At 28.8% G+C, this 24,996-nt stretch overlaps 1 protein-coding gene across 1 annotated transcript; it reads right to left on the reverse strand.

Annotated features, from left to right (window-relative positions):
- Positions 1-371: 371 nt before the first annotated feature.
- LOC129971797 (uncharacterized) lies at positions 372-3,211 on the reverse strand. The gene is made up of 2 exons (XM_056085773.1): positions 3,130-3,211; positions 372-793 (listed from the first exon to the last, which is right to left on the reverse strand). Exons 1-2 carry the CDS (start codon positions 3,209-3,211, stop codon positions 372-374), a joined length of 504 nt encoding a protein of 167 aa, XP_055941748.1.
- Between the last annotated feature and the right edge of the window lie 21,785 nt (positions 3,212-24,996).

Below are 24,996 nucleotides of genomic sequence, written 5' to 3' on the forward strand. Positions count from 1 at the left end.
CCCGTGCTGCCAGGAGCATCCAGGAAAAAAAGTTTGCCATACCTGTTTCTTATGCTAGATGTTATTGTATCATAAGGCTTTTTCTGACCCATGTTGAGTCGTTGTTCGTAATATGAAATGGTTTATAACATCCGAGATTTATCATATGATAACTCTCTTGAATATTCATTACTGCTTGGTTCTAGATAAAAGTTATCAGGCAAAGGAAGACCAAAGTCTCTGATAGATTTGTTTGCAAGAGATAATACTATTTTGTTGATTTCGATTAAAGCTTCATCAAACATGCTTTGATTGCAATTCATGCCTTCTAATGCCAGCTGCATTCGTTTTTTGTCCAGTATATCTTCAGACATTCTTTCTTGATGATTATTTTAAAGCGTCAACAAATAAGTAACATGACAGAAAACAATAATAATAGCAAGCAAATACCTAAATGATGCTGGCAAACTGTATAATGCCGCTTCTGATAAGATATTTTCAAAATGAGAATCGCTTTCCAACAATTCCATGGCTCTGCATGCAGCTTGAAATGTATTGTAAGTAATTCCATCCACAGTTCTTAAATATTCAAAAGAAGTAGGTCCTTTGACTACGTGAAGTAAAATCCGTAGATGGAAGTATTCACTGTTGTTAGAGTGGATTACATTTACTCGGTCAAGAGTATCTGATTTCTTAACGTTGTCATAACCATCAACTGGAATACTTTGCTTCCTACGTTGAAATTTCCTGTTAGTCGCATTCCAAGTATAATAAACAGGAACTTTGTCATAAGTAAGATATTTAGAAAAATCATCTGCAATACATAATTTAAAAAATACAGTTAATGTAATATCCCGGGGATTATTTACAATATCACTTGCGTTATTGACTGTGAAATATACTCGCTGTCCATTTTCTAAATGAATCGTAAGGTGAACAATTGAAGGTGCTCGCTCATGCCCACTGAAAGACAAAATCCGCCACACTGCCTCTGAACTGCAAATGTTTCTACCAGATTGTAACTGCTGAATCTCATCTTTGGAATTTATGCTAAAAGTAACCTGATTGATATATTACCTGCCTTTATTGATATATTTACATACATATTTCATTGATTTGACAGAACTGCAGAGTTCAACATTAATGTGAGCATCAAAAATTTCCAGAACTGGATTGTAGGGCACAACCCATCGGTTACCACTTCATTGTTACGGAGAATTGCAGTTATCCCTCCACTATCTGATGACAACCTACGATATTTAGGGTAACCGTCATCACCAGTTGATGTGCAGGTTTGAAAATGCTTAGGAAATTTCTTTGTGCATATTCCCTCTCGCATGCAAAGTGAATTTGAATTTAACGTGCAACATGGACTATGAATCATGTGTTTGTATTAAATCAATGCAATTCCACTGCATTAATTCCTATGCATTAATTCATGCAATATCCACTTGCTTAAGCGGCAACTCTGCAAATAACACTGTCTATCTGATCTCGATGCATTTTATTTTGCAGCAACAACAGAAGATGGACATGATGCAGGCTACGTTTCTGCCATTCAACTGTGAACATATGACACAGAGGTGGTTCAAATATTTTATCTTTAGTTATCAAATGCATCAACTTTCGAATTTTTAAATTAAACACTCTATTAACAAAATCATATCGATCTTGTGGTGTATTGTTCGAAAAAAGATTGTCTTTAATCTCAATCCATTTGAGATTACAGGTAAATGTGATAAATAATCAGGTTTGCCAAAATTTCTGACATAAGTCATGGCATTCTGTATTCTTTCATGAAGATATCTTCCCCCCCCCCCCCATGAAAGATAATGGTAAGATAACTAATTAGCCTACATTGTCGACATATTCATTGGCTTGTAAAGCATGCTGCAAATGAATATAATTCTCTGCTCGAAGTTTTGATTGATTATTTCGAATAAAGGCCAAGCGTTCTGATTCAATTTTAGCATACTGGTCTACAACTGGTTTAGAAGCATTCCAAATCTCAGTATTGTATTAAAGTCATCCTGCCTTGTCATAATGCGGTAGCAATAATAGTTTAGAAGTATGTGAATGCGCGAAGGATAGAACCTGGGACCTTGTGGTTAGCAGTCCAGTAACATAACCATGATACCAAAACAATTGCTCGTGCAGCGTATTTGTTAACTGGCTTATATGCTATTCACCACAGACTCTCTCTCCAGTGAGTCGGAGGTGAGACGAACGATATGACTGTTGAGTGGTGATGTATTGAGCTGTTGTCTAATGGGCCTTGTACCCAGTTGAGTAGTGCCAAGCGTTTTGGCGAGAGTGTGTGTGGTTGCTGATGCTGCGTCACGTGAGTGTGACGAGTTTGGGTTGCTGCGTCAAGTGAGTCTGACGACTTTGGTTTGCTGCTACGTCAAGTGAATCTGACGACTTTGGTTGCGGGTAGATGGTACCAAAACAGTTGTACGAAGGTTGAAAATTCATTGCCCAAGGTCATCAATTTGGCGATATGTGGTGTGCGAAGGTTGCGTATTCAAATCACCTCCGGGTCACCAATTTTAGGCGATTGCGATGCGCTAGGATAGAACCTGGGACCTTGTGGTTCGCAGTCCAGTAACTAAACCACGATACCAAAACAATTGCTCGGGTAGCAGGGCTGTTAACTGGCTTATATGCTATTCACCACAATAGTTCATGCACGATACCGTTTTTTGTAGTGGGGCCCTAGTGTTTGGTTCAACTTGGGGAACATTTATTGAATATCCATCTTCACCTCCACACAATATTAAAGGATACAGCAAGCCATCATAGGATCTGTGAATTTCAGATATTTTTCTGAGGCTGTTATCTTGTCAGCACAATACAATATCTCTTCTGTGAAATTCTTCCACAGTTATCACATCAGCTACTTCACTGGTAGTTGGAGCATTATATCTGCCTTGATGTTCACCATCTGGTACTTTATCAGCATGTATGAAAATTTTAATTGCTACACACCTTTTACCGTATATTTAACTTAAAATTTCCATTTTTTACTTGTTTTAAAACAAAGATCACATCTTTCGTTTTCATTTGTATTTTAACTGTTTTCTATTAGTTTATGCATAAATATATTTGATTTTATACGAAGTTTCAAACATTAACAATGTTCTACTTTACCATATGGATGGCGCAGTATGGGCAAAAATGGTCCTTGCGCCAAAAAATTCAAATCAATCAACCAACCAACCCGAGTCGGCATATTCCATCCAACTTTAATTTAAGTCTGCTATTACCACTTCAGAATGAGATATTAATATCAAAACAAAATTAAAACAGTATTTTTATTTTAGATAGAGCAAGATTATTTTTTTTTTTGTACCAGAGTTCCGCACATAAGCATTTTGTAAAATTTATTTAAAAATTTGTGACTGAATAAACAGAACATTACTCTTTTGGGCTACAGATAAAAGTTATCTTTTATCTTTTCAGCTAAAGCGTATCTCATGAATGAAAAACGCTTGGTGGTAGACTGTGTCTACATAATTTATTTACACTTTTTTATTCATCCTGGCGGCATCGCTGAAAAACTTCAAGTTTTCACCTTGGAATGGGACTGCCTACCCAAAGAGGATGTCAATGTTTGTTTGACATACTTATCTTCAACCACTTTTCATATCTTGCCATTCATACTTGACTGAATTTAGTAAGACCACACTATTCTGCAGTTCATACTTATAATACAGATACCATTGTGTATTTGGATATGCCGATTTCGCTTAAAATATTTTTAAGCGACCTTTTAAATATTTTCAGTAATTCAGACATCTAATATCTTTGATTTTATACGCAGTTTTAAACATTAACAGTGCTCTACTTTACCATATGGATGGCGCAGTATTGAGATTGAGATTTAGTAATCAAACAAAGAGTAGCCAAATCCGTAAGCTGAATTATAAGCGATTTCTTTACCATTTAACTGTGCCGACCTCTTCGGAAAATGCGTGTTGCAAAAATTTAGTGAGGATGAGTATACTCGTCAAATGCAGATTATGTATAATATGAAATTATATTGTAATGAAATGACTTTTATTTTTTTAAATTTCTATAATTACATTTATTTATTTACTTAAACTGCATACATTTTTTGCATATGAACGAAAAGAAACGTAAAAAATATTCGATGACTAATACACTACAGTGATACATTTAAGAAAAATAATTCATATTATATGCTGGGTTTATTTGTTAATAATTATTAATAATCTTTTATTATCTTTTATTTGTTCCTTTCACTTCGACTTGCCTCAAAATATTTTAAACATCTTGAAATTTACGAATATGTTTGAGTTTTTACTAAAATTATAATTCAAATTTCAAATTGTCACTACTTATTACTCCTAATGAATAAACTCGTCATAATGCAAAATGTTGTACTTTTTCCATGACAAATATACTTGTCAAAAACAGTTAACATGTTAAAATACAGATATTATTGTGATGTTATGTCGACCTCGCTTAAATCATTTTTAAGGTGACCTTTTAAAGATTTTCAATAATTCAGACATCTAATATGATGAAAACTTGATTGAGTTTTAGAAATCAAAAAAAAGAATAGCCAAATCAGCTAGTTAAATTAAAAGTGATTTATTTTACAGGCGAAAGTTTTATCTTGCATACACGTCTGCAGTGAAGACGTTTCGGCGAATTTCTTCAGTGTTAATTTTATTTAGCTTAACAATGGTCATTTAATCACGAGTTTTATAATTTCTCTCTCAATTTTTTAAGTTGTCAGAAATCTTAGAAAGTACACTAATGAGCTCTTATCTCATCTAATTACTATTGTCCAATTTGAACATTTAATGCCTTTCAAATGTTCATTTAAACCGGCTGCAATAATAATTCCTTCTCGACTTTACATTCGTAGAAAATTAGGGTAATTGACGCATACATTTTGTTGTTGTAACTCAACCTTCCGTATATGAATTTAGATCCGGCTGACACAGAATAGTAGACCAATAGGAAGAAATGTCAACCTTTTTTTTAAATTGAAGTTTAATGGCTAAACAAAATGCGTTTAAGTCTTTGAGTTAGAAGATGTATAACTACCTTCAATGGTTCGTGCTCATCTTGTTTTTTACTTTCTTGTATACGTAGCGTAGAGAATGCATAGTAATCATCAAAAATTCGAACTCGATATTTTGATGAATCTCCGTGTTTTAGATCACCCTGGATTCGAAAAACATATTTTTGGAAAATGTTCCTCTGTCTGTCTGAGGCAAAGATAACTTAAAAACGCTTTGAGCTATGTGAATGAAGTTTGGTATACGGCCATTATACCAAATTTGTGGATTTCTATCAAATTTTGAGTAAAACCCGTTCAGAAAAAGTTTTTCAGTTCTGTTATAAGTTAACCGTTGTAAGTTGTAAGTTACCGATAACTACAAAACAATGAGAGTAGATATATAGCAATTTCGGTACAACATCTATATTCTAGACACCTATCGAATTTTGAATCAAATCCAACAAGGTGTGCCGGTGTGTACTTTTAGAAACATGTAAATCTGCTAACTCAGAAACAGAATGACTTAAATATGTCAAATATGGTATGGGATTTTGTGACTACTATTGTAGTTTTGCCTCAGATTTGCTTCTATTGGTTGAGAAAAGCACATCAAAACAGAATAATGAGGATAATAATTAACCGCATGCCAGGGATTAATCGTCATATAACTCGCCAAGGATGATACCGCCAAGGATGATCGCCAAGGATTCAATAAAAAGGCTAAATTCTTGCTTAAGCTATCTGTCTACCTGCAAGGACAAATTTTTGAAAAATCCCTCTAATGAGCTATTTCAGTTCATTTGCTGGATCAGTGTGATTGCATATAATGAAAAATATTGATCAGAAAATTCTATTCTAATTGATATTTTGTAAAATGTGCCAATTTGGGTAAAAAAATAGTTAAAATTGCAACAAAAAGCAAAGCACTCTACAAAAAATTGTGATGCACATATTCTAATTTTTTTTTTATACACAACATACTTACAATTATGGTGAAGGGAATGAACTAGAAACTAAGAAATAAATGCACTTTCAAAAATAGCTAGTAGAGTATTTTAAATTTCACAAAATTCATTGTTGAAAATTACATTAAGCAGCTCTAAAACAAAAACTATTCAGTTCAAAGTTGTATCCCTATTTTGTTGTCTTTGGAACACTCAAGGTAACATATATGCAAAATTTCAAGGTAATATATTAATAAGTTTTTAAGATATCATGTTTTGCGTATGAAAATTTGTACAAAATCCAAAAAATTCATTTGTAGTTTTCATTTGTCTTGTACTAAAAATGCTTTGTAAACATAAACAATGTTCAAAACAGATGTAATTGCCAATCCTATCGGCATAAAAACTACTCAAAACGTATTCTAATACTTGTCGATTGTTGATTGCACATAATATAAAATAAACTATAATTCAGAGAGAGATGTATTTGATAGAAGGCTGGAAAATATTCAATTTCCGGTTCTGTGGTCTTTAATCTTCCGCTCGACTGAAATGATGAATGAGTAACAAACAACTTATGTTGAGCATAATTAACAATTTAGGATTTGAAATCAGCTTCAGATTAAATTAGATGTAGCTAAAAACTTGGGAAATGACTTGACGGGAATAATAATAATAATAATAATAAAGAAGTAAGGATTAATTAATTCCAATAGTAGATTTTTATTTGTCCTATAGTATTCATTGGCTATCGGCAGGTAAAGTAATCACATTGGCGGGTGGCTCTCCGGTTTCGTTTTCAGCAACAGTGGTTTATAAAAAATCACATATCTCAGTTTCTATTTAACGTAGTATTTAAAAAAAAAATACACATTTAGGCACCCAAATAAATGTGTTTTAAAATAAAACAATAAAAAAATTATGAATTTTGTCTGAAAACCGCCTTTTAAACGTAGATAGATACCTTGAGGTTAATATTTCGTAACTGTTGTAACCCAGTGCTATGAAAGGCATTCTTTGGCATGAAAATTTCATTAAAGAGTAACGAGAAAGATTTGGAGACCACTCCCGCTGGTTTAATAATAAATCTAGCTATTACATAAAAGTAGATACAATAGGTTAGGGGTATAGAACTATTAGGAATGCGATTAGAAAGTGGAGAGTTCAACCTTGCTAGTTTAGTGTTACAGCATTTGTCTATATAGTAAATATTTAAAAATAAGACAAATTAAAGTATTAAAATTTAATAACAGTTTGTAACTTAGTCTCCATTAAAAATTTTTTTTATCAGTGCATAAAGTAGATTTCACGGATGATTGATATTTGACATGTGGCGGACCCCCTACGTCGCAAAGAAGAGGAGGCATCATATCAAACAGTTAACATCAAATTTAAAAGCTGAAAGAAAACTACATTTATGCTATTCAGCATGACACTTGCATAAATAATGTATCATATCCTATCATAGGCATCATATCAAATACTTAAAATCAAATTTAAAAGCTGAAAGAAAACTACATTTATGCTATTCAGCATGACACTTGCATAAATAATGTATCATATCCTATCATAGGCATCATATCAAATACTTAAAATCAAATTTAAAAGCTGAAAGAAAACTACATTTATGCTATTCAGCATGACACTTCCATAAATAATGTATCATATCCTATCATAGGCATCATATCAAATACTTAAAATCAAATTTAAAAGCTGAAAGAAAACTACATTTATGCTATTCAGCATGACACTTGCATAAATAATGTATCATATCCTATCATAGGCATCATATCAAATACTTAAAATCAAATTTAAAAGCTGAAAGAAAACTACATTTATGCTATTCAGCATGACACTTGCATAAATAATGTATCATATCCTATCATAGGCATCATATCAAATACTTAAAATCAAATTTAAAAGCTGAAAGAAAACTACATTTATGCTATTCAGCATGACACTTGCATAAATAATGTATCATATCCTATCATAGGCATCATATCAAGTACTTAAAATCAAATTTAAAAGCTGAAAGAAAACTACATTTATGCTATTCAGCATGACACTTCCATAAATAATGTATCATATCCTATCATAGGCATCATATCAAATACTTAAAATCAAATTTAAAAGCTGAAAGAAAACTACATTTATGCTATTCAGCATGACACTTGCATAAATAATGTATCATATCCTATCATAGGCATCATATCAAATACTTAAAATCAAATTTAAAAGCTGAAAGAAAACTACATTTATGCTATTCAGCATGACACTTGCATAAATAATGTATCATATCCTATCATAGGCATCATATCAAGTACTTAAAATCAAATTTAAAAGCTGAAAGAAAACCACATTTATGCTATTCAGCATGACACTTGCATAAATAATGTATCATATCATATCATAGGCATCATATAAAACAGTTAAAATCGAATTTAAAAGCTGAAAGAAAACTACATTTATGCTATTCAGCATGACACTTCCATAAATAATGTATCATATCCTATCATAGGCATCATATCAAATACTTAAAATCAAATTTAAAAGCTGAAAGAAAACTACATTTATGCTATTCAGCATGACACTTGCATAAATAATGTATCATATCCTATCATAGGCATCATGTCAAATACTTAAAATCAAATTTAAAAGCTGAAAGAAAACTACATTTATGCTATTCAGCATGACACTTGCATAAATAATGTATCATATCCTATCATAGGCATCATATCAAATACTTAAAATCGAATTTAAAAGCTGAAAGAAAACTACATTTATGCTATTCAGCATGACACTTCCATAAATAATGTATCGGAGATATAGATATATATTGGAAAGGTAGTTCAAGATTTGTTTAATAAATTATACATCCTTTCGAATATAATGTAAATGAAAATCATATGAATCATTGGATAATCGATAGTAGCTAAAAAGGAAATGAAGATATTTGTAAAAGAGTTGAAACTTGTTTCAAAATCCTTTAGTTGGAGTTAAGGAGGGAAATATATAGTAAAATTATATTAATGAAAGCTAAATCTCATGGGGTTATTAGTGTTATATCAAAAATTGAAGCTTAAGAAAACAATGTTTTGAGTTTCTGATTATTTTTTTGTGTGTGTGATAGAGAATGTTACAGCAGTGTGAAAATCGAAACTGTTTCTTTCACATATTGGTTGACATTTTGTTTCATTTCGAAAAATGATAAGTGTTAAACTTTTCATTGACATCCTGAAATAGCCCAATTTCTGATACGCAAATATAATTAAATTTGACTTATAATAGGAAATTCTTCCCTTTTACACACTTTATAGTACTGTTCGTTTTTGGATTCTAAAACCCTTCCAGCTTTAGCGCAAGCGTCAGGAAAAGTCTATTTCGTCCAAAAAATAAAAAAATAAAAAGGTGTGAGAAGAAAGATTTTAAAGAGGATGTTTATATTTAGCAATAAGGTAAACTCAGATTATTCGTGGAATTAGGAGACGTAATAACCGCTCAACTTTCTGTGTACCACCTCTTAGTAAAATACTAGCATCGAAAAGTGCTTGTTTCGGAATCCCAGAAAGAGCAGTAGACAACTTTATCACGAAACTTAAATTTTAGTGGGCCTTAGTAATTTGATTTTGAATCCATTTGATATTGGACATGACGACAGTTTCAAAATTGCTGAATCTGGGGAGGGATGGAAGAGACGACATAACAAATAATATTTGCCGATTTTGGAAAGGTTCATTGAGTACTTGAGCACATGAAGTTCTTCATCTTAGGACATTACAATTGGATAGAACAATAATATGGCAATGAAACTACTTCGATATTACTCGCATCATAAACGAATTTTTTATTTGAAATACGACTTAATAATTCATATTGTCTATTCTTGGTCAAATGACTATTGAAAATGTGAAAAATGTTTCGGAAGTTGGTGTAAAATCGTTAAAACTGTGGCTTTAAAACAGATTCCTCGTCATGAGCTCTTGGAATTTAAATCAATAAATTGACGACTCAATCAATCAATAAAATGCTGTATATTGATTATATATATATATATATATATATATATATATATATATATATATATATATATATTCAGTTTATGATTTGGATTTTTTTTCTTCATATAAATTAGTTTGTTCATAAATAGATATAGTGCGTAGTAACCCAATTTCTGATGGGAAATTTATCACAATAGGATTGAATGATGATTCCAACATCTTACAATATTATACTTAAATGTTAATGATACATAAACGCTAAACTGGGCTTTTCAGCTCTTGCGACTGTTCATAGTCAACGACAATTCAGCAGACTACACTTGTAAAGCAAAATATGATTTTTTTTATCAGTGAAGAATGAATAACATGAATTTCTACACGCCTTAAGAATATAGAAATAACTTCAAGATTTATTAAGAATGTAGTTTTATTTAGAGTTATCGTTTGCTACTTTTAATTTTTTTTCTTTTCTGAATTGTTTACCTTTCAACAGGACATAACTCTATTTAAGACTAGATTGAGCGTTTTAATATTCCGTATACATCTTCTTCTATTATCAACGAGTTATCCTTGACAATAGAAATAAATTTTACCAAAATACTTTGTCTCTGAAATAAAACAAACCAATACATCAGTCTATCTTTTTTGAAACTTTGATATTAAGATTTCGTGTAAATTTTTAGCAGACAAAAAAAAGTGTCATTTTTAAATTTCTTTGCTATTATAATGCGAAAAGCGATTGTCTTACAAAAATATTTTTCCCTTCTTGAATTATAAAAAGCGCAGATCGAAAAAATTCGAAATATGTAAGTTCGCGTATTTTAATATTTTATTCTTTAAAAAGTTATGCACTTGATGTATTGACTAATTTATGATAAAAATAAAGCATAATTTAATAATTCGAGTAAATATTGTAAATGCAAAAAAAGTGTTAACATAATTTACATCGAATTTTTATACTGATAGTAAATAAAAACATTAGTAAACATTAGTAAATAAAAATGATTTTAAACAAATGAAACAAAGTTTAAGAATTAAAAAAGGAATGTAAAAGAAAGGAAAAAATAAAGGAAACTCTGAAAAATTTGAATTCTAGTTCTTACTTTAAAATTGATGGCCGAAGAAAATGCATGGAATTACTACAAACAGTAATTCTGCGAGTAGTAATTGTGCCATGTTAATCGATTCCGTAGTAGAATATGACTTGATGCGGATCAATTTATCATATGATTGTGAATAGACTTCGCTGTATCTTATGACTGAGATTATTAAGTTAAGTTTGACAAATCTTACTATGTGAAAGAATTTTTTACTTAAATTGATGTGACGCCATTGACTGAAATTCTGCATAGATTGATAAAATTCTCAATATTAGTGTTCTTAGTCTAGAATAATTTTGAAAAATAAAAAGTAAATTAAAAGTACTAAGATACGTAGCGGTTTCAATATCCGCTGTTGTTAAATATAATTTTTATTTATTTCCAAAAGCCAAGAAATCAATACTGTTTTTATAAAAGGGTACTATATTCTTATTACATTCGTACTTGAACAAGTTTCGATGTGAGCAATTAAATAATTAAATAATCCATTTTTTTAAAAAATATCTTCAATCTGTTGGCAACATTCAATAACATTTCCAAAAATGTATTTTTCGAACTCAACCAAGTGTAAAACGTAAAAATTCATCAAAATTTCGAGTTCGAAATTTTTTGAGAATTACAATACTCTCTCTGTACTTCATATATGAGAAAGTACTTATCGAATGAGGGTACTTAGAAATTTAGATAATTTTCTTTTTCGAAAGTTTAGAATTGTCATTATTCCTAATCAGTTTGACAATCAGCAAGAATAAATTTACTGTTCAAACTGTGTTATACGCAAGGATATTAATTTCAAGCATTTAAATTGTTAGGTTCAAAGATCTGAAATATAAAATTACTTTAACTGGTCTGGTTTTAGAGCCTTAAATTTCGAATGAGAATCAGTTTCAGCATAAAGATGCTAAAAAAATGATGTTTGAAAGGATTTTCCTTAGCCTATGATAATAAATATGAATAACAGATTAGTACTGATTTCCTGATACATCTTGAAAGGATAATATGAGGGCAAATGATCCATTTCGTGTTTAAAAAGGTTTTCGTATTTTTAAAGGTTAAAAAAAAATGTCTCGAGCTCTGTCTAGAACTCTGCTAAGGCACTATATGATTGATGTAAGATGTGAAATAGAAATTGTTGAGTATCAGTAAAAATACATTTATGAGCATGATAAATATTATCATTAAACAGTAAAAAAAATTGAGTGAATAATCGAAGTTGGAAAGAGTTTTTAGTTTTTTGTGATTAATCATAATCGTTAATGTCACATATTAACTGAAATACGAGTCAGAAATTTCTTCCCTTTTATGACTGCCATAAATTGTATTTCAATCCATTTTTTAACCTTTTTAATTTGACTGGTTTCGTATTCATAAAGATGTAATTTTATGATCGATTCTAGACTCATTCTTTATGTCCCAGAGCTTGGAATTTTCGTACGCTTATATATATATATATTAGACGACCAAATATTATTATTATTGTTTCAAAATTTAATTACCATTTTATTAATATAATTACATTTTGATTCCGTATTGGTGATACCGCCTGATTGTAAATTTAAGATTTGTTTCAAGATTCTTAATATTTCCAATAATGAATTATAAATTGAAAATAGAAGTCGAAAATAAATGAAAAAAAATCTATAATTTAATTACAATAAATAGCATCATTAGATTTTTATAACTTATTTTGAATGATTGTTGGAACAGCGTGCAATTGGACTGCATTTTCATTTAAATCGTTTTTCCAATAATATTATAAAACTTGCTTTGAAATCTGAATAAACGCTATCATTTTAAGTACATTGCACTTATAATGGTTTTTCCACAATTGATTTTTGATGGGTTTTTTTTCTTTTATTTTTTTCCCCCCTATTTTTAGATAAAAAGGTTTCTTGAACTTCGGGAAAAATAAATTCACGAATTTCTATAAATTTGACGAAAAATTGTTAAGTATTAACCGTATTTATCCTGGTCAACAGTCTTGCCTTAACAGAATTTACTTTTTTTTTTAAGTAAATACTTTTTTCATAATATTTTGTCATATCCTTTCTTCTTGAATTTATATTGTAAATATTAAATGGCATTTTTCAAATGATGGAACAAACTTGGAAATAAAGATATTTTAATTTCCATATTTAAATTTTTAATTATCGATAGTCTGTAATTTGTTCAGAAATTTTAAGCAAATTAAATGTAATTATGCAACTGGGGACAATTTTAAAATTTCATGTTGAAAAAGAATGCTTAAAACTTTACAGAAAAGTCAAGAAGTCAAGGGATTATAATACCTCTTGTCCGAAATATCGTAGCATGATAAAGTATTAGTTTGGAGCCGTCTATTTTTATATTTTAAAAAAATTAGCTATAGTAACAATTACCTGCCTGCACACATATGTACACAAAATGCACTTCTTAAAGCCTGCTTGTGCAAATAAAGTTAAATACTATAAGACAATAAGTATTTTTAAAAAAATATTTTTAATGCTTTATTAATTTTGGAAAAAAATATTCAGTAATTTATTTACGAATAATTGTAACATTTTTTTTTAACTTTTAAAGTGGTGCAAAAGCGTTTTTTGTGCAGTAAATAAATTTAGACGTTATTGAGGAAAAATGTTATTTTTATAATTTTTTTCAAATAATCTCATTTTCAAAACTTTTTTCTTAATGAGCATCTGCATGCCAATAAGAAACTACTTGGAAAATTTGGTGCCTTTTTGTTCAACAATCTTCACTGTAGAAAGTTTAAATTACTTTAACAACACATAAATTTAAGGATGTAATTAAATACTTTAGTAATTAAATTTATGCACTGTAAAAAGTTAGAGCTGCTATAATTCCACTGAGGCTTTTGGAAACATTAGTTTCTTTAAAAATAAATATTAATATTAGTTTAATTATAGATTAAATATTAGTATTGATTACAGATTAAATATTAGTTTCTTTATATTGGCTTCAAGAGAGTACGATTGTAATCAGTGGATTCAGCACTAAAATGATTTCGTTTGAATCTGATCAAGTTGATAAAATTGGGAATGCCCTGTTTAATCGATGAAGTTTCATCGCTTTACGTACGATCCATCTTGGGTAAACAAACTTTTAAGGCAATTAAAAAAAACGATTAAAAAAATGAGGGTTGATAAAAATCTCGCCCCCCCCAACCCCCTGTTGCTTTTAATCATTGCATGGGTGCATCGAAATGTTTTCGGGTCACGTTGATCTAAGGGTCTTCGCTTGGGAATCGGAGGGTTCCAAGTTCGAAACCATTCCATCAAATATCCGTATATGGATACATGTGGGCCAAATGTCCTCTCGTTAGTATGGTGCAGGACGTTTGGAAAAAAGGGGTGGTAGCTGAAACGTCATTTGATTAGCGTTGAAAACTACGAGTTCCGTCCCCAAATATCCTTCTTATTGGTTCCAAATGGAAAGTTAATATAACTAATTTTTTTCTTTTCTAAAATACATTCACAGGACTGAATAGAATTCTAGTCGATAAAAAAAAAAGTTATGACCTTAATTTGTATGCTATTTAATAGATGCTCAGGAAAACTCTTCGAAAAGCAACTTTTAAAAAATTAGATCTGATCAATTTTATAAAACTTTTTAATAAAACTACTTGCAAAAAGGGAAACTCGAAATATTTAGTCTCAATATGGCGAAAAGCGACTGTCGAATTTTTAGTTTACTTTGTAATTGTCAACATCGTTAGGGACCATTGATTCTCCCTTTAGTATTTCATATGCAAAGTAAACTAAAAATTATTAAAAAAATGAGCCACTTTGTATGAAAATATTAATATTTTTGTATGTAAAAAAGTGTTTGGAATTGCTCTTTTAATTAAAAAAAATAAACTGAATTAAACGACTGTGAGATTGAAATTTAAGGAAATATTTTAAAGAAATGTAATTTCATTAATTTTCAAATAAAATTTCTATTACCTATGAAATTATCAATATGTCATAGATCTTTGAAAAATAAAAGACGCTTTAAAATTAGTTTTAAATTTTGTAACTTTATGTAAACTGAGATTATGACATGAAATTGCAAAAGATTTTCGGTACAAATTAGAATTTGTAAGTACAATTAAATAAATTATCAAATATAAACTAAATTGAAAAATAGCCTAAATAATGCTAAATAATCTTATATTCAGAATAAAAATCTGCAAAAGACCCAAAAAGAAAGTTAAAAACTAGACAAAATAAAAAGAATGAAAGATTAAATATCATTCCTAAAAATATATCACCATTAGATTGCAGCACTCTGAAGAAATCGATTGAAAGATAAGGAATGATTTATGAAAAAAAAAGATTATTTATTCTATAAATACAATAATTTGTCTTATCAATTACTTATAATCGATAATAAAACAGTACGATAAAGTTCTAGATACTAAAAGAGTAGTAGAAAATAATATTATTAATAATAAAAATATTTATAAGAACAATCTGTAGAAATTTCTATGTACTTTCAAGTTCTAAATGGTGAAATAAGGCGTTGAACAACAAAACAGATAACGTTTCTACCTGCTTAATTTTAAAAACCAAGTAACGAAAAGTTGCAACACAAGAGCATCCTGTTCTTGCTTGATTTTTACAGACGCAAATGAAAGACTTCTCTTCGAGTGTATTGTTGTAGCTTTTGCGGAACATAATTTTTTCAAATTAAAAAGTAGATTTCATTCAAAATTTTTTATGCACAGATGTGAAATTAAAATATTTATGCATAACAAGATAATGTTAATAAACTGGCACGGGAAAATTTGCTCACGTGATGCATGATTAAACAAGTGCAAATGTCTACAATGCAGATCGTTTGACTGCTTGCCAACTCATCGGCAAGCAGTTATTTAATGGGTATTAAATAAATAATACCCAATAAATAAATGAGAAAATGTTTTTAAAATATTAAATTTTCAATCAAAAATTCAAATTTCAAAAATTCTCCACAAAATTATGGCATATAATTGCGAAAAAAGAAAAATATATATTCATAATTAAAATTTAAAACTTTACCTTTTCAATAATAACAATTTTATTTCAAAAACCATTTTTTTTTCTAATTTTAAAAAAATAAAAAAAATAGTTTAAAAAATATTTTAAATGATACTTTCCACAATAATATTAAATGTCTTTTACATGAACTATATTTTTTCTGTAATTACAAATAGATTTTTAAATGTAAAGACGAATTAATCTTAACGATGGTAAGGTTTATAGATTCTAATATTCTTAATTTTTTTTTCTATATTGGCAGTATTAAACTTACTTCTATATTGGCGAATTAATTGTCATTAATATATTATGAATAGATAATTATTATATTGATAGCTTGTTATAAAATGATTACCAAAAGAGTTAAAATATTTTTAATTTTACCAACTGTTATTTAGTCTCTTTATCGGCAAGATTTAGTGCATAGGAGTGGCAACAGAAATCTCCAGTGTCAAACATTTTATTTGAAGTGAAAGTAAAATAATCTACAAGTAATATTAACAATTTTTCTGAGAATTGTTAGACATAATTAAAAATTTATATGAACAAACTGCTAAATAGTTTATAGATATTGAGGTAAGACTAAAGACAATTCTTTTCCTTATCAATTTCTATCTCAAATCAACAGTTGGCTGAAATCGGTTTTATGTTGATTATCTAAATCGATGTCCTTGTGGGATTACAGTACCATGTATATATTTTCCTTAATTGTTTTTCAAAAAAAAAAAGCATATCTATATTTTTTTATGCATTGATTGGCGCAGTATGGCCTGTACCATAAAACAATAACTCATTCACTCAAACCAACCGGCGAAACAATTAAGGAAAACTGTGTTATTTTCACTAAAACGGTTGCAAAAACAATATATTTTGCTCTCAATGCCCTTTGTTTTCTAAATAATCAAATAAATTTTCAATGTATAATTACTCTGATTAAAAAAAATGAATTTGAAAATAAAATTATTTTTTCAATTAGGAGTTTTAAATTCTGGATTGAAGCACAGTAAAAATTGGAGAACATTTAAAAGCTTGCATTTAATAATAACAATTTTAAAAAAAATCAGCCAAAGTATTCTACACTTAGAAAAACAAGATTAATGTATGGTTTTCCGCCAAATACGTAAAAATCATGCCAATCTTCCACAAACTAACTAAATGTCTGCCATCTTGGACGACAGCCAGAAATGATAACAAATGGTTTTTAGGATTGCAATAAAACATTGTCACGAATACATTTAGAAAGAAATCACATCAAAATGATTAAAATTTGATGATTATATATTAATCTGACCCTGCTCTTGACTTTAATATACTGCATACAATATGTTACATTTTAAATTTTTTTATATAGAGAGAAAAAAATTAAATACGTATTGTGGACCTTTGACTAAAATGGTCCGAAATTTTCTACAAGTATACAGTTTTGATATTTAGACTAATTTTTTTTGTGTTGAATTATTATGTCTTTGTACACATGGCAAAATTCTTTACTGAATTCTTACCAAAATTTATTGACGAACAATTTTATTAATAAAACATTGTATGCTAAATTTCATCTGTCTAGTTCGTGCTAGAATGAATTATCATGTTCACATACACACAAGTAGACGGGCAATCTTCACATAGATGGATATAATGGATGAATTATAAGACCCTCCTTTTTGTAAATATTTATTATTATTATATTTAATTTTATGCTAATTTTATAAACATTTTTAACGATATATAAAATTTTGTTTTATTTTAATTTTGATATTTTCCACTGTATAACAAGTTTTAAAATTAATGTAATTTGAGTTTTCGTTTTATTATTATTATTATTTAGGTTTAGCTAAAAAAAAATTACTCACTTCTACGACGATCATGAAAAAATAACGTATATTTTGGCAACTCGGATCTATAAATAAATAAAATACCAAACCGAAGCAAACACGAATTTGGAGTTGAATTTTATAAGGTAAGATGTTAAAATACTTTTGACGGTTTGATAGAAATTCGGTTTCATCAAATAGAGGTAAAGTAATGTAACTGCCAAAAAAAGCGAAATTTATTCATTATTGAAGATATATGGAATATAAATAGCAGGGCAGGCCAAATTAAATGCTTAGATTTTAAGACTAGATTCTGAAAGCATCCGACTGCATTCGAAGGCATTTTTTTAAAGATAAATAATGATAGTTGAAGCAATATTTTTTCTATTCAAATGACATTTATACTAAAACATAATTTATTCAATAAAATATTTTAATTATTTTAAATATTTGAAAAGATGTAAAATTTTTTGCTCCAAATTCTACTTTTTCCCGAACTTTCTCAATCAAAAATAAATGACCGGAATATGTTACCTATTGGTATATAAAACAAATGATATAGGGATTGTTTAGGAATAACTCGAAATTCTGGCAACTTATAAGTTTCAGGGTTAAAACCTATTTTGTGAAATGTTGATCTTTTCTCAAAATTTAAAAGGTATATAACTTTACATTATTTCATCATTGCATTTATATTTTGATTCATTTAAGAATATATAATTTAAATGTATTCAAATTTCAGACTTAACAGTATTTTAGTAATTGTGCTCGAAAAATAAAACTCTTTAAAAAAATCACATTTCAAAAAATAACAAAATAAAATAAAATAATTTTCTTAATTCTTAGCGTGATTGTAAAAACAATTTTCTTCAAAACTTCGTAAATTTGCAAGGTATTCCTTTTTTGTTTGAGTAGAATTCATTTTTTTTTAACTTTTAAATTTTGGAATTTTTTTCCCTTTATTTTTTTTAATATTCTAATGAGTATTCATTGTCATTGACTAAGCAGCTATCAATGGATATTTTCGATATTTCTTTCGTCATTTAACTTCAAAATGCATGTTAACTAACCCTGAGATAATTTTATCAGGTAATATTTGCCATAAGTGCAATTTAATGCTTTTTTTTTGTTTATTGTTAGAAATTACAGCATCATTGGTAATTCAAGATATTACAGTGATTCAGGATTATTTAAATTTGCAATAATACCATCAAACACAAAGAAATTCACAATTGAAATATTCAAAAATACCTAGCGTACATTAAAATATATAGGAAGTGACTATAATGTTTGAATAAACTAAATAAAAAATATATAAAATAGAAAAAAGGAATTCACTTTAAATTATCATGCGAGAACATTATTATTTTTTGACTTAATTAATTTAAGTCATTAACCAGTTTAAACAGGTTTTAAATAATCACGTGAATATCAGATTACGCATGCGCCGATATTTAGAAAAGCAATATATATATTCATCTCAAAATCTCACGAGCTCCAAAACTTTTTTTTTTTTTTTTTTTTTTTTTTTTGCCAGTTGGAAAAAACTGAAAATGGAAGTTTAATAAATTTTATTAATCAATATATATATAATATATGTTTCTTGTTTGTGCTTCTTCGGGCGATAACTTCTTACGACCCTGCCCTTTATAAGCCAGACAGGAGAATCGGGTACATGGCGGACATTCGCGCCAAGTTTTAACTTTTTGTTAATAGTAAGACGCCAAATGCGACATCCTTCTTTATCATTTTCTAATAACCCTAAAAGCGGAAAATTGATGCTTCAAAAGCTATAAATCGACAATTTTCTGCCCGTGCATTTTGTGGCTTCAAAAACCTCAAACCGAAACAGCATCATGTTCTCATATGATAATAATGAAATAGTTTGTTTATACATTTGGTAACAATTCCATTTTCATTTATTAAGATCTATTTAAATGTCTTTAATTAGATTTCTAATTATCGAAGAGATAAAATAAAAATGTTTTGATAAAAACCTTAACTTAAAGATTACTCTTAAAAACGTTTTAATGGGTAGTAAAGAAGGTATTGATAGTTTGGCTGTTATAACCAATAAAATTTTTGACATAAATTTTAAAACTGAAAATCTTAAAACAAAATTATTAGAAATAAATAAAAATTCGGCGCAACAAATTGTTGAATTGAGTATTCCTATTGAGAAAAGAGCAATTCTTTCAATTAATAGAACAATTAATCAATAAAACTTCTAATCAGAACTGAAATGATATGTTTACAATATTTATTTTTATCGTAAAAGTAACAGAATTAAAAATAAAACTTCTGCCTGGTTAAAATTTTATTTGTCTGCCTTTTCAATTGAAGGATTTGCTGCAAAAAGGATGTAGCTTCAATTAGGGGAATTTGGAGTTACGTGCACTATCATGTTGTAAAATAAAAGCTTTTTCATTTGGAGCCAGAAAGATGTAGCTCCAATTGTTAGTTCTCGCGTTAACTCAAGTGATGGAGCTGTTTGTCTCATTAATTTGTTGCAATATAGAGGTAGCTGTTGGTGTTATCGCCGGTTTTTTGCAAACTTAAATAATTGGAGCTACCTCCTTTTTGCAGCAAATCCTTCTATTATCAAAGTTCTTTTGATTGCACTATCAATACTTATAGCATCACATAATTTTTGCACAATAGATAAGATGACCAGGTTAATTAGCCTTAAAGTACTTATTGCTTATCCTAAATAAATTTTTTTTTATTAACTTTAGCTTTAAAAAGTTTGTCTAAAAGCTAATATTTCTTATGGAAGTTGTAAGAAATATTCGAACCATTAATATAATACTGAGCAAAATATCTTCTTCATCGGATTTCACCATAAACCCTAATAATTTACATTAATTAACTTATTTTCGTTGCTTGTGACAGCTATGAAACCTCGTAGTAACCAATAGAGTAACTTGGTTTACATTCAGTGTTATCTGAATTTAGTATTATAACCGGAATTAGATAAGCTAACTTTTCTACTGCTGAAACCTTTCGCGAATTTCTACGCTTATTCTAATTCAAATTACAAAATATTATTGTTTATTATCGTGAAATTTTGCAGTTGAAAATTTGCAAAAGAACTAACAGTTTCGTCTATAATCTGGTAGAAATTAAGAATATTTGTTGTAACACTATATACTCCATTTTATACTTCTATGTCATTGCTGAATGAATCATCATATTCACAGACAGGGTTAATCAAGATAAGGCTAAATTTTTTTTTCAGACACGTTCTACCACTTTTTTAAACTTTTAGTGAACTGAAAACATCGATGACTCCTCAAAACTTCAAGGTAAAATTTTTTCACGAGTAATGGTATTTTTTTCTTCTTTTTTGTACTTCATATGCTTGATATTAAAAAAGAAAATCATATAAAATATGTGAATTCTTTTTTTTTCTAAATTGAAGCAGTAAAGTAAATTCCTTAATGAAGTTATTTAATGATAACCTACTGTTCTCATACAAAATATAATAGATCACATTCCTATTGCAAACTAATTGAAATTGTTTTTATTTCAACAGTATTATTTGCCTAATTATACTGACATAATATAAAATGTAAAAAAGATTTCAAATATCTAAAACATCATAGCATGATAATGTTTTATTATACATTCGTCTATCTTTATTTTATTCTTAAAATTGACCCTGTATTGTTAATAGTGATTAGATTTAATAAAAAAAAATTGTTTAATACCTTGCAGTGTGCTTATATACAAACTCAGTAACTAAAGCACCAAAATGTATTGTAAATTGTGCTTTAAAAATATTTTTAAAAAATTATTAAAATTACAGAAATTTTAATTAATTAAAAATTAAAATTTTGAAAAAAAAAATTATTTTTTGGTTAGCATCTATTACTTAAAAAGCTAAATTTGATAGTTCTAGAGCTAATGGTCTGTCTGCCCTGTGGAAATTTGTTACGATTCTTTCATTAACTATGTCGCAACTTAAAATGATATACAAAACTATAAAATATTAATACTTTATAAAATAAATATTAAGCTTAACATACAAAAGCTTATCGCGATCTATCTTAAAAGGCTTTTGTCTGATATGTGACAAACAAGAAAACATCAAAAGTCTGAAGATTTTAACTAGAAGTTGATTTCCATTACTGGAAAAGCTAGTAACCATAACAATGCTGCTTACCCTAATAATAAGTCTACTGCCTTTTCGTAGCAGTCACGCAATTTTTCACTCGAAGTATATTCTAGTGGAAACCAGCTCGATAAAAAAAAAATACGTTAACGATTCGCTTTCATGTACTGCGTGCGTTTTGTTATTGGATTGACCAAGGGTCAACAAACTCAGTGGAAATATCCGCGCTATTCAGATATGAAATTGAAAATAAAAATAAAAATGCTTAAAATTTTACGAAATTTTTAAAGGGAATTATATATTTTACTAGTTATGAAAGGTGGGAGGGTTCTTTTTTTCGATTTTCTTCCACAACACATTGCGTTTTGTATTCTTCGAAATAAACAGAAAGGAAAAGAGTATAGAGGAGAGTTGTACCTTCAAACATGTTTTTACTTTCGTGTATACAAAGGAAAAGTATTTAAATGTCAAACAATTCGAACTCGAGATTTTGGCGAATCTCCACGGTTTAAACAACCTTGAATTTAAAGACGAAATTTTCGGAATTATACCCGTCTGTCAATGAACGTGATATCTCAAAAAGGTTTTTGAGAAAGGTGGATGAAATTCAGAATCTGGCATCTTCATCAAATTTTGAAAATACAAGTACAAGAAAACACATAACTACAAATCGTAAAAACCTAGATGAATAATATTTCTTACATAATTTCACCATCTAAAGCGTATCTTCACATAAAATTTTGAATCAATTTCGTTAATGGCTTACCCATCTATTGGTATGTACATTATCAGCGATAAATCAAAAATGCAACACTTCAGATAAAGGAAATTTGATATGTAAATTTTTATAAAAATTGCTTTTCTGTGCTAAATTTTGGTTTCAATAGATCGAAAAAAAAAGCGTCAATAATGTATGCTTGGTTTTCTTCCCTATATCCCGAAGTGAAAATCGGCGATTTGGAAGGACTTTGAAAATAACAATTTGAGTACTCTTGGTATTTACACTCTTATCCAAGGTCCATAATTTTTATGTGAAAAAAAAACTTGGTTGGCAGGTGGATGGGTAGGTAATACCTTTATTCTGGAGTATGACAGAATACTTTCGGAAGAACACTCTCGTTGATATATTATATAACTAAAAATTGATAATTTACATTTTTATTTGAATTATTGATATTTTTTATTATGCCTGGATATCTTTTAGTAATAAGTTTTTGTATCATTAAATAGTATAAGAACGGTTGATTTTATAAAAAAACCATTATATAATTGGAGACTAAGTGATGCGCTAATAGAGTTGATAGCTATTGCCTTTGACAAACTTGTCTTATGAATTATTTTCACCATTTTTCAATAGCTGTTTTTTCTTTATTTCATTTGACAGTCGATTCTTATAACTGGTCTGTGCAAATTTCTAAGCAGAACCCCGAACTTCGTTTTCCGCCGATCCAGAATTCACTTTTATATATTTTTGTAAGTAAAATATTTCTTCTTCCGAAAATATTTTTCTAGTGTCTTCCCGAAAAGTAATTTGAATTTTTCTTTCCTAGACCATCAAAATTGGAACTAATGTCATAAATTTAACGTTAAACTACACGACTTTCTAAATGCAATTTTCTTCTCTCTTTCAGCTGACTTATTTATAGTTTCAAAATCAATATTTAATCCCCACCCCGTCTTAAACCAAAACATGACATGATATCTTGAATAAGCCTACGATAATTAACATCATGTACCTCAGATCATTAATCCATTAAAAGATATTCTTTACAGGTTACATTAGAACATAAAAGCAGCATGAAGTTTGGTTTCTCACATTATACTGTGCCAATTAGAATACAGAGGGAATCCTTAAACAATTCTTAAAAATTGTAAATAAAAAAAAATATTTTCCGAAAATTTTGTGTTTTTACATATAAAAACAGTTTTAAAGATTCATAAAAATAGTCTTGAATGGTATAGAGCAGCAGGTTTTTATTAAGTTCACATGAAGATAAAGATAATAGATTCTAATTATATATAAAGAAGCATCAGTCTTCCTTACGTTTTAGACTTCTTCCTGTTGATTGATCTTTTCCAAAATTCAATATATAGAATTATCCAACTATCCTAGATGTCTCAAAAAATAAGCTACAACCAAAATTGTCTTGAGCAAAAACTGGGTAAGGGCATTGAAACGATTGGTTGTGAAATATATGTCCAAAAATGGTATTTTAATACCATATGTAGGTATATAAAATGGAAACATTGTTTTTATAGTGTTTTATTTAATCAGCGAAGTACGTTTATTCTCCAAAGAAATTATCCTTAATATTCCAATTATCCTACTTTTTGATAATCCAAATCGGATCTACAATTAGTTGTATTAGTCAAATCGGATCTACAACAGCTGAAATTGTACTACAGATCTGCCATTTCGGTGACAAGATCCTGCACCAAATTTTATAATGTCTTAATGTCTTTTTTTTATTCATAATGTTCAAATATCGGGAAAAAAAATAAAAGTTCGGTTGTATTGAATACAAAATTAATAACAAATCTACATTTTAAATTTAACTGTAATATATTAAAATTTGTCCATCTGACTTATTGGGTTTTTGAATTATCGCTTTCACTTGCGTTCGCTTAAACAAATAGACAGATAATTAAATAATTGACTTATTTAGTTCAAAATTTAATATATTTCTAATAATTCTGAGGATATAAAGAAACAAAATATTGATTTTCTTTTTATCCATCTGCTTAAGTTTTCAGTTATCGCATTCATATATAAATACAGACGGACAAATATCCCTTCTGCGAAATCCATCCCAAATCTGACATATATTTGTAATCATAGTGCGTGTGTGTGTATGTGTGTGTGCGTGCATGGAGTAATATGCGTGATTACATTTCTAGCTCATTTTGTTTTAGAATTATAGTGTACAAAAACAAATACTTCTAAAGATGTTTTTTCCGAGAGGGGGAGGAGATTTAGGTAATTCTAGAATGTACCGCTTCTCCTTAAAAACCACAAAG

This window comes from Argiope bruennichi, chromosome 6 (genome assembly GCF_947563725.1).
Source record: "Argiope bruennichi chromosome 6, qqArgBrue1.1, whole genome shotgun sequence".
NCBI classification, from domain to species: domain Eukaryota; kingdom Metazoa; phylum Arthropoda; class Arachnida; order Araneae; family Araneidae; genus Argiope; species Argiope bruennichi.